Source organism: Polistes dominula, unplaced genomic scaffold (genome assembly GCF_049000335.1).
Source record: "Polistes dominula isolate Pdom_NZ unplaced genomic scaffold, Pdom_raw_medaka contig_168, whole genome shotgun sequence".
In the NCBI taxonomy this organism is placed as follows: domain Eukaryota; kingdom Metazoa; phylum Arthropoda; class Insecta; order Hymenoptera; family Vespidae; genus Polistes; species Polistes dominula.
This window is the reverse complement of record NW_028301024.1, coordinates 1,397,108-1,410,655: the sequence shown is the minus strand read 5'-3', so window position 1 is coordinate 1,410,655 and position 13,548 is coordinate 1,397,108. Positions and strand designations below refer to the sequence as shown.

Sequence of the window (13,548 nt, the reverse complement as noted above, 5' to 3'; positions counted from 1 at the left end):
CTTCAGAGGCGATAAGGTCCACGGTCCATCCCCACCCTTTACGCGCGTCGTTACACCTCGATCTGTGTTTCTCTTTATGTCAAGAGAAATAGAGAGAGAGAGAGAGAGAAAGAAAGGGGAAAAAAAGGAGAGGGGATATCACGGACCGGAGGAAACAACGACAGCGACGATGCCGGGCAGCATCGAAACAAGGGCGGAGAAGAAATTGGAGGGGGAAGACATCACGGCGGACAAGGACGCCATATTGAATCACTCTGGTTAATTTTTCCGCAGGGGAAGCATAAGCGAGTGAGCAAACGAGCGAGGAAAAAAAAAGAAAATATGAAAGTAAGAGAAAAAGAGAAAAGTGGACAAAGGAAATAGTTTTGCGTAATTTCGACAAAGGACAAAAAATCGTTTGGTGTGGATTCCCTTCGTGCTTACAATTTCGTGTTGTGATAGAAAAAAGACATTCATATTTTCGTGTTTCCTCGCTTGCTCTTTTACTATTCCCTTTCTCTTGTCCTCTTTCCACCTATTTATCTATCCTTTTTCATTCGTCGGAAGAAGCGCGCGTAAGAGAACACATAAACCGGCCACGGCAGCGTGGCGCTGCTCTGGCATCGTAGTCCATTCTTCCGTCTGTTTGTCCATCTGTTCATTCGTCGAACAATTCGTCCATCAGCCTGTCGGTATGTCGATCCTCTCTCTCGGTTTTAGCAGTTAGGCGCGTCGCGCGGCGCGACGCGATGAACGACCTGGCGATGCGCGAGCATGCACATAAGAAATTCACGCGCGGAAATTCTACGATCCCGACGACAATTACTGGATAATGAACTGTGTCTTGTGTATTACATTTTTTTTTCTTGTGTAACTAAAAAACGAAGTTGACTGATCTATTCATGGACGCTTGTGCATCTGTGTTTCTTCTACTTTGTGGACCGACTTGTACAGGAGAGGGAAAGAGAGAGAGAGAGAGAGAACGTATACGACGAGCATGTTATGTATGCCCGTGCAACGTGTAAGCTATTGTATATGAACATGATTGTGAATTATTCTATCGACATTGTGTCATAAAAACGAGCGTGTACCCCGATCATAATGTGATATTGATGGTGTAGCATCGTTTAATGCAAGAAGAAGATGGAAAAGAATTAGAAGAAGTTAGACTAAAAACATTCAACCGATTAGCCGGCTCTTTTTTTTTACATACGTTTACCTGTTCCCTTGCATCTTCTGTAATCGATTTACATACATACTCGCTTGGTTTATTTCTCTGTGTATGTATACGTATTCTAAGGATTACTGAGCACTTAGCCTAACGGATTTTCAGGTACGTCATATTGCTATTATTATTAATTATTATTCTTCTCTATTAGAATTAAATACCATTTGGCATTACATTTCGGAGTCAATGGGATCGATCGAACAAATTTTATATATATATATATATATATATTTTTGGTATTATTCTTACTATATTATTATTGTTTAACACTACTACTATTACCAACATTAAAATAAAGTGGTCCTGCCAAACTCTCGTTATATATATATATATGCATGACATACGAAACAATCGAGATGGCGAGCAGCGTTACTCTTGAAAATGGAGTAGATTCAACGATTGTTTTAAGTTACCAAACGCGCAAGGCCGATCTCGTGGTCAAGAGCCACGCGTTACAATGCTCCTCTCTTTCTCTCTTTCTTTCTCCCTCTTATTCCTCTTTCTCCCCTCTCTTATGTATATAAGATTTTTCTTTTCTTTCTCGTAGAGGAAGATCGAAAAATGCGATCAAACTTCTTTAATGCTGTTTAGGATCGTCCTTGAATGGTCGGACTCTTTGGAGTTTCTTTCCCCTTCCCTCGCTATTCTCTCACGCAACAGCGGTCGACGTACGATCGTAAAATGTCCGATACTCCGCATCGATATCACTGAACAAGCTCTCCAATTTTCTTCTGTGCATATTTTCTTATGATCTTCAATATATCTCCTTCTTTACCCAAATTTTCATAATTTCCAAACTTTCGCTTTCAAAATCAATACCAATTGAAATATCAATTTTTTTTCTCTAAATAAGGTGAGAAATTATTGAAGACCAGTTAAGGAGACATTTACTCGTTACTTAAAATTTTGACTCATTCCAAATTAAATTTCTTCGAAAACATTAAATTATCATTCAAAGTGGTGAGCTTAGTTTCAGAAATTGAGGAAAAAATAGTTGTCATTTTCTTAAGTTGTTATTAAGTTTTAATAGTGTCTATTCCATTAAGTATGGTTAAAAGACGGAAAGGAGAAGAGAGAGAGAGATAGAAATAGATAGATAGATAGAGATATGAGTCTTTCTCAGCGAATTGAGAAGCATATTACAGTTTTGGACAAAAGTCACGTGATGCCTAAGCCTAAGAAGCGGGAAATCTAGAATAGAAGAGAAACTAGCTTTTTTCGTGTCGTTGACATAAAAGCTGTGTAAACAATGCAAATTATGATGACAGTGACAATAGTAAAGATGACAAGAACGCCGAATGCTAATGACAATAGTTTAATCGTTGGGCCATTCCTCAACTCGCAAGTATGACATTCGTTTCTATGTGCGCACCTCGTGCTCCAAAGAAAGGAGGAAGCGGAGAAATAGATGTCGCGAACAGAGGTCGTGACGAAAAGCGAGGTAAATCGTGAGAGTAGTAAGGTAGAGGGGAGGGAGAGAGATGATGGTGGTAGGGGGGAAGAGAGAGAGATGCGTGAACGGATAGCAAATTCGTTGGAAAACCGTTGCACTTCTCTTCTCTACGCGCTCGTCCACATCTCGTTGCTGCTCTTGCAAGCTAGCAGTGGGAAGGCCCAGGCGAAAAATCGATTTCCCGTAGGGCAGAAGGGCATCCGAGAATTGGTAGGGAAGGGGTAGGCAAGGGCGAGCAGGCAAGGGAAAGGTACTGAGACGAAATTCGGGAAAATCTGCAGAGAAGAGAGTGGGAGTCAGAGTTGGAGAAGTAGTAGTGCATTACGATGAATATGAGGTGGCAGAGGAGAAGGGTTGAGAGTGGAAGGTGTTGTGGCGAGGGGTAGAGAGTGGAAGGGATTGAAAACAGAGGGGTTGGCGAAGAGAGACAAACAGACAGAGACAAATATATTGCTTTCCAGTGCGATTCCGGTGCCACCACCACTGTAGGATGTCGGCGGCGGGCACGCGCGTGTGTAGGTGAGTAGCCGAGTCTCGTTTGTGGCGACGGGGTAGACAGTGTGTGTTTAGACGGGGTGGGAGGAGAAATAATTAATGTGCGAGCGTACCTCTCTCCCTTCTGGGTACTATGATGAGAAGGAGAAGGAAGAGGTGGAGGTGGAGGTGGAGGTGGTGGTGGTGGTGGTGGAGGCAACCCCCTCCCCTTCCATGATCTTATACAGCTACGCTTAGAGCTGCCATTGTGCAGAGACGACGCTTTCGAAGCATCGAATTCGATTCTTCTCGATCGCCATTCGTAAGGTATATACACGCGAGGAAAGAACAAATCTAAACTGTACAAGAAAAAGAGAGAAAGCTGCATGATGTGCGCGCGCGCGTTTGTCTACTTTGTCGAACAAAACCCTGGACGACACGTCGTCGTGTATCGATATCTTCTTTGAAGGAATCGCGTCGTGTGACATCATGTAAATTGTCGCTTAGTTCTTCGATAACGAGAAAACTACGAAAGTTAGGTTAGAATTCTACATTTGTGAATACACATCTCTCTTTCCTTCTCTTATGTGCTAGCTTAGCGGTTTACTTTGCTTTCTACATTTCAATTTAGTCATATTACTCTTCTTCTTCGTTTTTATCAAAATATTTTTGTCTACTATAAAATCATATGAACCTTCTGTGTTATCTCTTCACGTACGATGTTTGTATATTTAGAGATTGCTGTTTCTAAATAACGAAAAACTATTAAAAATTCGTTCTCTTACCGTACACATATGAGATTATTGCAGTGTTGCTGGGTAATTATACTCATTTTTCTTATAATTGTTCGGATAACCATGAACATCAATAGTATATTGGAACATTACGTATATCACTTAATTTACGTAATTACTCACCAATTGTTTCTTATCATTCTATGAAAATGTTAGTTTAAGCTATAATATTGTTAATTTGCGCATGCGCCACTATTATTAATAAATATGCTTTTTGTAGATTCACTGTGCTTAAAGGAATGGAAACCATGGAGTTAGATGGTGATGCTGTAGTAGATCTTAGTGTAAGGTAAACAAACTTCCATTAAAACTTATATATTTATTGTTAACTAAGGAATATTAGTCATTGATGATAAGATTCCTTTGTTGATATTTTTGTTGTAGAAGCATAATTAGAATAGAATACAGCTGTATAGATAAACATGTTAGATTTTTGATAAACTATTATTTTTATTTTAGTAGCAGTGGCAGGAGAAATTCCCCATCAGTAAATGCAAATTCAGGTGATGTAGGTGTACCTTTGGACCTTGGAATTCATTTTGCTGCAAATCCTAATTCTAATCCTTTGGAAAGCAATGTGCTAGAAGCACGTAATATTCAAAATGCAGCAAGAGGTATATTGGGTCCAAAAACAGGAGATGATAGGAGGACTCGACGTAATCTTAGACCAAGAATTGAAAGAAGTTATGCGGAGAGTCCTGATGAACCTAGAATAAATGGATTTTTAAATGGAAATGGTTCATCAGATAGCGATGAAGGTTATATGTTATTTTATATATCAAATAGGTTTACAATGTTATTGAATATTCTTTTAATAAATAAAATTACAAATAATATTTCTTTAAACACAGTTGAAATGCCACCATTACTTCCAATCAAAGAACTGTCTTCAGACGAATTGGCTGAACGTGAAAGGACATTAAGAAAGTTGAAGGAAGAATTACGATCAGAAGAGATGAAATTGGTTCTGCTAAAAAAGTTGAGACAGTCTCAACAATTAAAAGAAAATATAGCAGCAGTTCCCAAAGTTCCCAGCAAGTTGCCACCACCAGTGACAGTACAACCAACGCCTCATGGGTAAAACTCTACTGCAATGTTTTCTTCCAAGAATATAGTTTTATATATTGCCATGTTAAATTGGGATAACAATGGATTACAGACATAGAACAGGGAAAGCACCACCACCGTTGCTTAGAGGACAACCAGCACCAAGTAGAAGTAGTAGTCTCCATGCACCACCACCTGGAATGCTGTTACCACCTACAACTGGACGAAGTTCTACTTCAAGTACTGGAATGCCTCCTAACATGGTAATACCTCAACCACCACATCCTCGAGGTAGACCACCTAGTGCAACGCCAAGTGTCCCAACTTATCATGCTCCAGCTGATAGGACTGAACGTTCTACAAAAGATCCTACCCCTACTCCAGCACATCAAGTAAGTACAATGATTATGATAATTAATTACAAGAAGATTTTTTCTATTGACATTGTAATTTAAAACTAATGGCAATTCTTATATTTTATATAATGTGAATATTTTACCAAGTTTTTTAAAACATAAAAAAATTGAACAATTAGAAAGTTGCCAATAGTTTGTAATATGCATCTTTAATTAGATAAATATAAATGATACTTTCATATCTTATAAATAACAATAAAATTATTGTAAATTCAAAGCTACTTGTTGGATCTCAAGAAAATAAAACCACAGCATCTTTAAATACGCCCGTAATTTCGGAACAGGTATATCCATTGTCTGACTATACTCGCTGTATGATCAGATTGACTTTTTGCAATTCTTATACAATTTCTACCTGTCCTCCTTTCTGCTCTTATTCTGTATGTGTGTTCTCTTTCTCTGCTTTATTGATCTTCATTTTCATTCTATAATGTTTTTAACAAAAGCTTTTATATATCAGCCTGAAATCTATAGCTACGTATAATTCTATGATATTGCATCATTAATATATTATTACAATAAAATATGATTGCTATTGGATTTTTTTCATTATGTTTAGAACTAATAATGTGTTATGAATATATAGGATAGATCGAGAGAAGATAATCAAACACCGGCGCAGCGGCAGGCTGCTGCTAAGTTGGCTTTAAGAAAACAACTAGAGAAAACTCTTTTGCAAATACCACCGCCAAAACCTCCACCACCGGAAATGCATTTTGTACCAAATCCATCGAATACAGAGTTTATTTATCTTGTTGGCTTGGAGCATGTGGTCGATTTTATTACGAAAGAACCTGCTATACCACCCCCTCCTGAGCCATTTGAATGTACACAGTGTAAAACAGATTTTACGCCTGTTTGGAAGTGGGAAAAACCAGTAGGTAGTGGGAAGAAAGAAGGTCCACGTGGACAACATGCCACGTTCCAACGACCTCCAGCAGGTCGAGATCCTAGAGTTATCTGTGAACATTGCGTGACATCCAATGTTAAGAAAGCTCTCAAAGCAGAACATACAAATCGGTGAGTATATTTCTTATGCTTATCAATACTTGTAACATTTTTTTAAAATTAACTCCTTTTACTACGATTTAACACATGAAGTCGGTGAAAACAGTAGCTCGCACCTCGATTCATGTAAGCAGTTTAGTGAAACATTTAGATATGTCTTAAACACATGAATGTTAACAGCATTACATTTATTACTATGAAACTTATAAAATCTGAATAATTACTATAAATATATTTTGTACATATATATAAATAAACATATATATATATATATATATATATATATATATATATCATGAGAAAACAAAGACTTTTGAGATATATAATAGTACTATATATATATATGAGGTACTGCTATAAATTCATCTCATGACGAGTATACTAGTCATGCGTAAAAAGTAGTGATCATTTGCTATTTAAATTGTAATTTTTGTGAAAAACTAAACATATTTTCAAATTTCAAGATGAGTCAGAAAAAATTTAAGATTTATAAATTAGTATTTTTTTTTTATTTTTAGTTCATTTTATCTTCAAAATGAGCAATTTTAATCTCGACTTGTCATCGGTCGGTGTTCACAACACACAGCGGTGCACACTTTCAAAACGGAGCGCCACAGTTAATTGGTTAAAAATCCATGTATATAAAATATTTAGCCGACCGACCAGGGATATCTCTCATGTTAACCTTAGCAACGCTTTTTTTTTATATTTGCGAATATTGTATAATGTAGAATTACATAAATTGGCATGCTTTAAACGATACCACACGGTAAAAAAATATTAAAATTCATTATTATTGCTCTATTTTACGTTTGGTTTATTTATCTTAAGTCATTTTTAATATTCATAATTTTCAAACTATTTTATCTATATTTTTTAAATAATCTTCAAAAAATAATTGTTATATACTTTTAATTTAATATTTTGTATAAAAAATAAATGAAATTAATAAACAAATTGCTGTTTACATACCATTACAGCTCGCTGCAGTATGCGTAGTCGTGGCTAATGATCCATACATTTGCCATTTATGTATTAAAAAAAAACTACATGGACTTATATATGGTCAATCTATATGTTCTATAATGTTCTTTACAGATTAAAGACCGCTTTTGTGAAAGCTCTACAACAAGAGCAAGAAATTGAACAAAGGCTTGCTCAAGCAGCATGTCCAAGTCCAGATCCACCAGCTCCTAAATCAGTTCCAAAAGCGGCAACTCCTACCAGGAGAATAGCGACACCTCCTGCTCCTCCTCCTCAGGTGCCACCAGCACCTACGCTTACACCAACACCACCTGCACCTAAGCTGCAAGAACATCCGTTAGTTAAACTGGCTGAAAGTGGAAAATTTAGTCCTCATCATGCGGCTACTGCAGCTGCTTTACAACAACAATTATTAAGAGGTAAATAAATTTAACTGCAAACATCTATAAAAATATCATTTAAATATTTATCTCTTTATAATTAATTTTTCTTACAAATTGCTCTATTTCTTAGAACTTGCAAAGACTCCAGTGACAAGCATACCACATCAGCCTCTTCCTGCCCACATGATGCCCCCGTTTACTTCTATTTTATATCCATATCAGTTAGCAATGGCACAGGCAACTGGAGGTAAAGGTCTTGCAGAGTTGCAACGGCAAGCAGCAGATCTTCAACGTCAGTACCTGCTTGATATGATTCCATCGCAAGCATCACAAGCACAGGGCAACCAAGCTCCACCAAGAGCTCATCCACATAATTGGAAAACGTAACCGAACGCATTTAAGGAAAGAACAATAAATCCAAGTAAATAATTATAATAAACGGAGTAACGAAGTAATTAAAGAACGAGGAAAAGGTTCATGGTTATTGAGAGAGATACGATATGTCACTAATATCACGTTGTTGTGATTGGGAATATTGTGATATATCAATATGTTTTTGGTATATCGCTCATTAAATGATAAGGAAGTATAAGATATAATCCAAGAAATATGTAAATGATTACGTGATTCTTCAAGTAACGAATTAACGTTTTGTTTTTTATTAACGAACAATTCTAATATTGTTCGATTTGTTTCAAAATTAATAAGTATCGACAATGATATCTTAAAGATTAATTGAAAAGCAGCATTATGTTTTAATTTTAATATTACAAGAAGTGTCTCCTTTTGATATTACTCTGCATCGATATTGGATATTTTACCAAAAAAACGGATAAAGACGTAATTAATACGTAATGTTAATCACACGTATGTAATATCTGAATAAAGTGAAAATAAGAAAACAAATGAACACTTGTTAAGGCACTAAGAGACGGTAATAAGTGGTATATAATAATATCGATGCATCGATTATTGAAAATGAATAATCTGAGTTACAAAAGTGAAAAATGATTGCGTTGCAGTAAATTGAAATTGAAGCTAAGAATCATTTTAGGCTCTTATAATTAAGCCTATCTTTGCCACTGGATTGAATAAATTATTAACCAGTGGCAGGGGGTACCTGTACTATGTGTATATCTCTTTATTTTCTTTAATCGTGAGTATTTTTAAGGCGAATACATTGCATGTGTGAGAAACAGATATAGAAAGAAAGAGAGAGTGTATGAATTATAGTTATAAATAATAATCTTTTCAAGGAAATGTGTGTGAAAGAATAATAAGCGAATATGTGAGCGATAAGAAAAATTTTTTTTTGCCAATATGTGGCAGAGTATGTGCATCGATATGTTTTTAATAGAATGACAGAAATGTCATTCACGCACAAATCTAATAAGAATTTCCATGTATGGCAAATCGGCTAAAAAGTTTTTCTTCATCAAGAAGGTACATCAAGACGATACATTGTGACTCGGTAAAATTTTTTTATTCATAAACTATGATTAATGAATTTGGAAGAAAGGAGCATACCGACAAAGAGTCAAATTTTCACATTATGATTGTTTTGATGTGCCACAATTCATATAAAAATATTAAAGTCATCAACAAGACGTGTGCATAATCGCAATTTTTCGAAGTGTTAAGGTGCGAGATAAAAGAAAAAAAGGGTCTGGATTTTTAGTCCTCTATAAAAAAAAAGGAAAAAAAGAAAAAAAAACAAGTTTGCACATATAACAGTTAAACCCTCTGGCACTCATCCCGAGCAATACTATTAATTATTATCACCTTCGCTAATAGCCTAATTTCTATGACTCTGGCTAACAAATCTTGGTCATACATTTCTGAATCAATAAATAAATAGTACTATACTGTAGTCTTGATATTTCTCGGTATTATGATACATACAAGTTAATAAACTAAAATAGCATAATCATCTCTCTTTGTATTACGTGATAGGTTTTGAGCTCGTACTGATATACATGTACACCATAATAAGTCTACGATCGCATAATAGATCAACATCTGTGTTTTTTGTGTAAGAGAATTGAAAGAATATGTCGTCACCTGCACTGTCGCCAGTGATACTACTGCTGCCACCTTTCTATCATCAAACATGATTATTTCAAATCAGTGTCATGCAAAGAGAGGAGAATAGGAGAACACGATTTTTAATTTACATATACATGCAGTCAAAAATGTACTTGTAATTTAATGCATTTATTGTAGATTACTATTAATTATTTTGTAAATTAATTATTTCGTTATTTTTTTCATTAGTTTATTAAAAGAGGTTCTAAAGTCTTATTCAACAATGGTCAATTAACTAACCGTTTCGTTTTCGCGTTCTCCTCTTCCTTGTGAGAGCGTTGTTATTTAATGATAAATATGTTTTTATTGAAATGTGTGATCCTTAAAAAATAGAGTAATTTTAATGTGATTGAAAAGAATTTAATGATATTAAGTACGTAACGTTCTACAATTGTTCAATCATAATTGAGGGTCTTATTCGATATTGATCATTTCACTATACTTTTTTTTGACTGTTTCTTTTTCCTTTTTTGTCTAGTCTGAATTTTCGGTTCTATGTAGTGTTATTAGGAAGTAATACACTAGAAAGCCAAGAGAGATATTTGCTTTTGATAAATATGATAATCATAACAACAAATACAAAATATAAGAACAAAAAACTAAAAATACGATAACGAGATAGTGTGCAACGTTAACACATGCCAATTGCATTGGGTTGTGCAGCATTCGATGGCGGCCAAAACAAACGAACGGTATCGCAGGATTAGAATGTTAAGGTATTCTTCAAAAAAGCGCTATACAATCGAAAGCTTCATGGGAGAAAGGGGAAGAGTAAGAGGAGGGGGATGCAGACTTATAAATAAAATTGAACAAAAAATTTAAAAGAAATCAGGTTGTGTAAAAGCTCTCGGAAGCTAAACTACTACTACTATTACTACTACTACTACTACTACTACTACTACTACTACTACTACTACTACTACTACTACTACTACTACTACTACTACTACTATTACTACTATTACTATTCTATTACTACTACAATTACTATTACTATTACTCGGCCCAATATCGAGATTGCGTTACGATATGATGAACGTACGAAATCTTTTGAAAAAAATCGACACGTCGTAGGAAAATTAAAACAATTGTCCAGTCCAAATTTGTATTTCGGCCTTAATGGAAATGTAGGCGTATAAAATGCAGATGAAGGACTCTGCCCCCATAAACTTATATAATTAGTTATTACGGATTACTGAATAGTCTGAAAATAACACGAATAAAGCTTGTCAATGATTGTACCTAAGAGTAATTAATATTCATTTATACTGTATGTATGCATATATTTACATAACACACGCACAAATAAATACATATACTCGTTGATTAGTATCTATACAAAAATTTCGGATAAAAGTGAATTTTAATGTACTTACAATGTTAATATTTTTGTGTTTGTGATTATCAAAAAAAAAAAAAAAGAAAGAGAAAAATTGAGTGAAGACATAAAACACCAAACCAAATTCAATCGAACAAATTCTTGTTAAATCAAACTAAACAAAAACTATTTTAGGAGTCTTATAAACAAAACTATGATTTCTCGTCTCTCTGATAAAGAGCCTATACATATCTTAACCATTTCCAGAACACTTTATTGATTTTCAATGATGAATATCTGATACTCGATAACTTCGCGACAGTATTTTCAGTAAATTCTTTTTCCTCGCCCATGAAAATGATAATTTTCTGTCCCTTTCACAAATGTAGTTTGTCACGATTTCTGTTTGATAATTGATAAAATAACTTGGTCTTTAGCTATCTTAACACTTTAAGGACCGAAAAGAAATCTGTCAGACTTACGCCTGGGACCGTACGTTTTTGGGAAAATTTTTGCGTTCTAAAATTATAAATTTGTTATTTATGAAGTAATTTTTATGAAACTTTCAGACATTGTATAATAATATTTATTTTAGATATTATTGAAAAAAATTTGTTTTTTAATAATTATAATAACTTTTTTACTTAAAAAATTAATTTTTATACAATTTTTAGAAATTGTAAAATAGGATACAGTTTAGGTATTATTAAAAAATTTTATTTAAAAATAAATTTCACTATAGTTTCTAGTAGTTTTTAAAGTATGATATTCCGTGAAATATTTTTCTCTATGAAGACATAATTTTTTATTCGGTAAACATCAATAAAAAGAAAAAAAAATATCAATCAAAAACAATATTTCGCTTGCTTCAACTGAAAACAGTTTGCACAACATTTGTTTTGTTATTTTATGTTAATTATACTAGCAACCGTCATAAATATGGTATTAGTTGTCTCGAAAAGATTATGAAGTTAAGATATATATGGGGTTTCATTTAAAAAAAAAAAAAAGCTATTTCGTGATCCATCTGTAAAAGATCGGAGGCGAAACACGAGAAAACTTGTGAGCGGCCCTTAAAGCATTAACAAAGAATTTTTGTTCTCCATATCTGTACATTGGTATGGTCCCTAATCTGTTCATATGTAATCTTGGCTAAAGCTGCAGATTCATGTGGAACACCTAAGGTCCAATTTCTTATTCTCTGTTTAAATGTTATTATCAAGTCATTCAATGTCCTTGGCAAGGATCCCTCCAGATACTTAATAATTCCTGTGTATGGCCCCAAGCATGTTTCTGTTTGTAATGTTTGTAGCAAATAGTCACTTAGTAAATATAATGTGTAATTCGGTGTCTCACCGATTGTGTTTTTGTATGTAACTGTTATGTATTTTTTAGGATACTGGATAATCCAGCATTCTAGTATAGCATTTTTAATAGGACTGTAATAAAACTCTACTATATGTTGGGATAGATATCTGTTTTGGTAACTCTTCAAAGTCTTTGTCAGTGCAATGGTCACTCATATCTTATTTTTGTATCATGATTAGGTTGAACTATAAATGATTTGTTCGAGTTTATAGTGAATTTAATTGACTGGCAGTAATAATCTTCTTTCATCTATAAAAGCTTACACATGCCTGTTGTCAGTATTAAATTATCCAGATAAGAAGAGTCTCATTGTCCAACCAGTGAGAATGACTCCCAGTTATAGGGAGGCGATGACAGACTACTGTATAACAAAGTCTATCCGAGTAATCGACTGTAATTAAATAAATGTAATGCAGGATGTTCTTTGCCTTATTTATAATGTATAATACAGTTGAAGCTTTGGATCATCTTGAAGAGTCTATTTATAATGGTTATAAGGAATAGAGATATTGGCTATGTCTTGTGGTTTTGGTGAGTTTAAGTCAGGTATAAGTAACAACCGTTTTTCTGTGGTGATGTTAGGTACAAGTTGTGCTCTTATTAGTGCAATGGCTTCCTTTTCTAAAAAGGTAATGACTGGAAAGATTCCTTTCAGATGAGAATATTCAATTTTGATTACAGTATGCATATTTTCTTTGGTTATGGTGATAGACAGATGTTTCTGAAGATTGTTTATTTGCAATTACATCTAAACAGCTCTTATTACGAATAATAAATCACCATCAGGTGTAATCATATAAACTAAAGTGAAAATGTTCTGAAGGTCATCTGTAAAAGATGTTATGACATATAAGAAAATATTGAGTTATACGATTGCCTTTTTCTCCGTAAGTGTATAAGCTGTACAAAGTTCTTAGATGTCTGTATTGTTTTAGGCTATCGAGCATGATGTAAAGGTTTTTGTCATCTCCAAATATCTTTAAAAAGTAGTTAAAAGTATTTACAAAATAA

General features: G+C 34.3%; 1 protein-coding gene across 12 annotated transcripts; it reads left to right on the top strand.

Moving 5' to 3' along the window:
* The first annotated feature begins 363 nt into the window (after window positions 1-363).
* On the top strand, window positions 364-11,092 carry simj (transcriptional repressor p66-beta simjang). 12 transcript variants are annotated; one of them, XM_015321368.2, is made up of 9 exons: window positions 364-1,312; window positions 4,149-4,217; window positions 4,391-4,686; window positions 4,780-5,005; window positions 5,088-5,367; window positions 5,610-5,675; window positions 5,978-6,411; window positions 7,498-7,802; window positions 7,897-11,092. In XM_015321368.2, exons 2-9 carry the CDS (start codon window positions 4,168-4,170, stop codon window positions 8,151-8,153), a joined length of 1,914 nt encoding a protein of 637 aa, XP_015176854.1. In that variant the 5' UTR covers window positions 364-1,312; window positions 4,149-4,167; the 3' UTR covers window positions 8,154-11,092. The 12 variants fall into 12 exon arrangements, with proteins under 12 accessions (XP_015176854.1, XP_015176519.1, XP_089030349.1 ...); XM_015321033.2 differs by having other exon boundaries at window positions 4,388-4,686; XM_015320947.2 differs by lacking the exon at window positions 364-1,312 and adding an exon at window positions 1,576-3,179.
* The last annotated feature ends 2,456 nt before the right edge of the window (window positions 11,093-13,548 follow it).

Coding starts and splice junctions, on each gene's coding strand:
- simj (XM_089174223.1), top strand. CDS start 3,151: ATGTCGGCGGCGGGCACGCGCGTGTGTAG. Junction 4,218..4,387: donor GTAGTAGATCTTAGTGTAAG/GTAAACAAACTT, acceptor TTTTTATTTTAG/TAGCAGTGGCAGGAGAAATT. Junction 5,676..5,977: donor CGCCCGTAATTTCGGAACAG/GTATATCCATTG, acceptor ATGAATATATAG/GATAGATCGAGAGAAGATAA.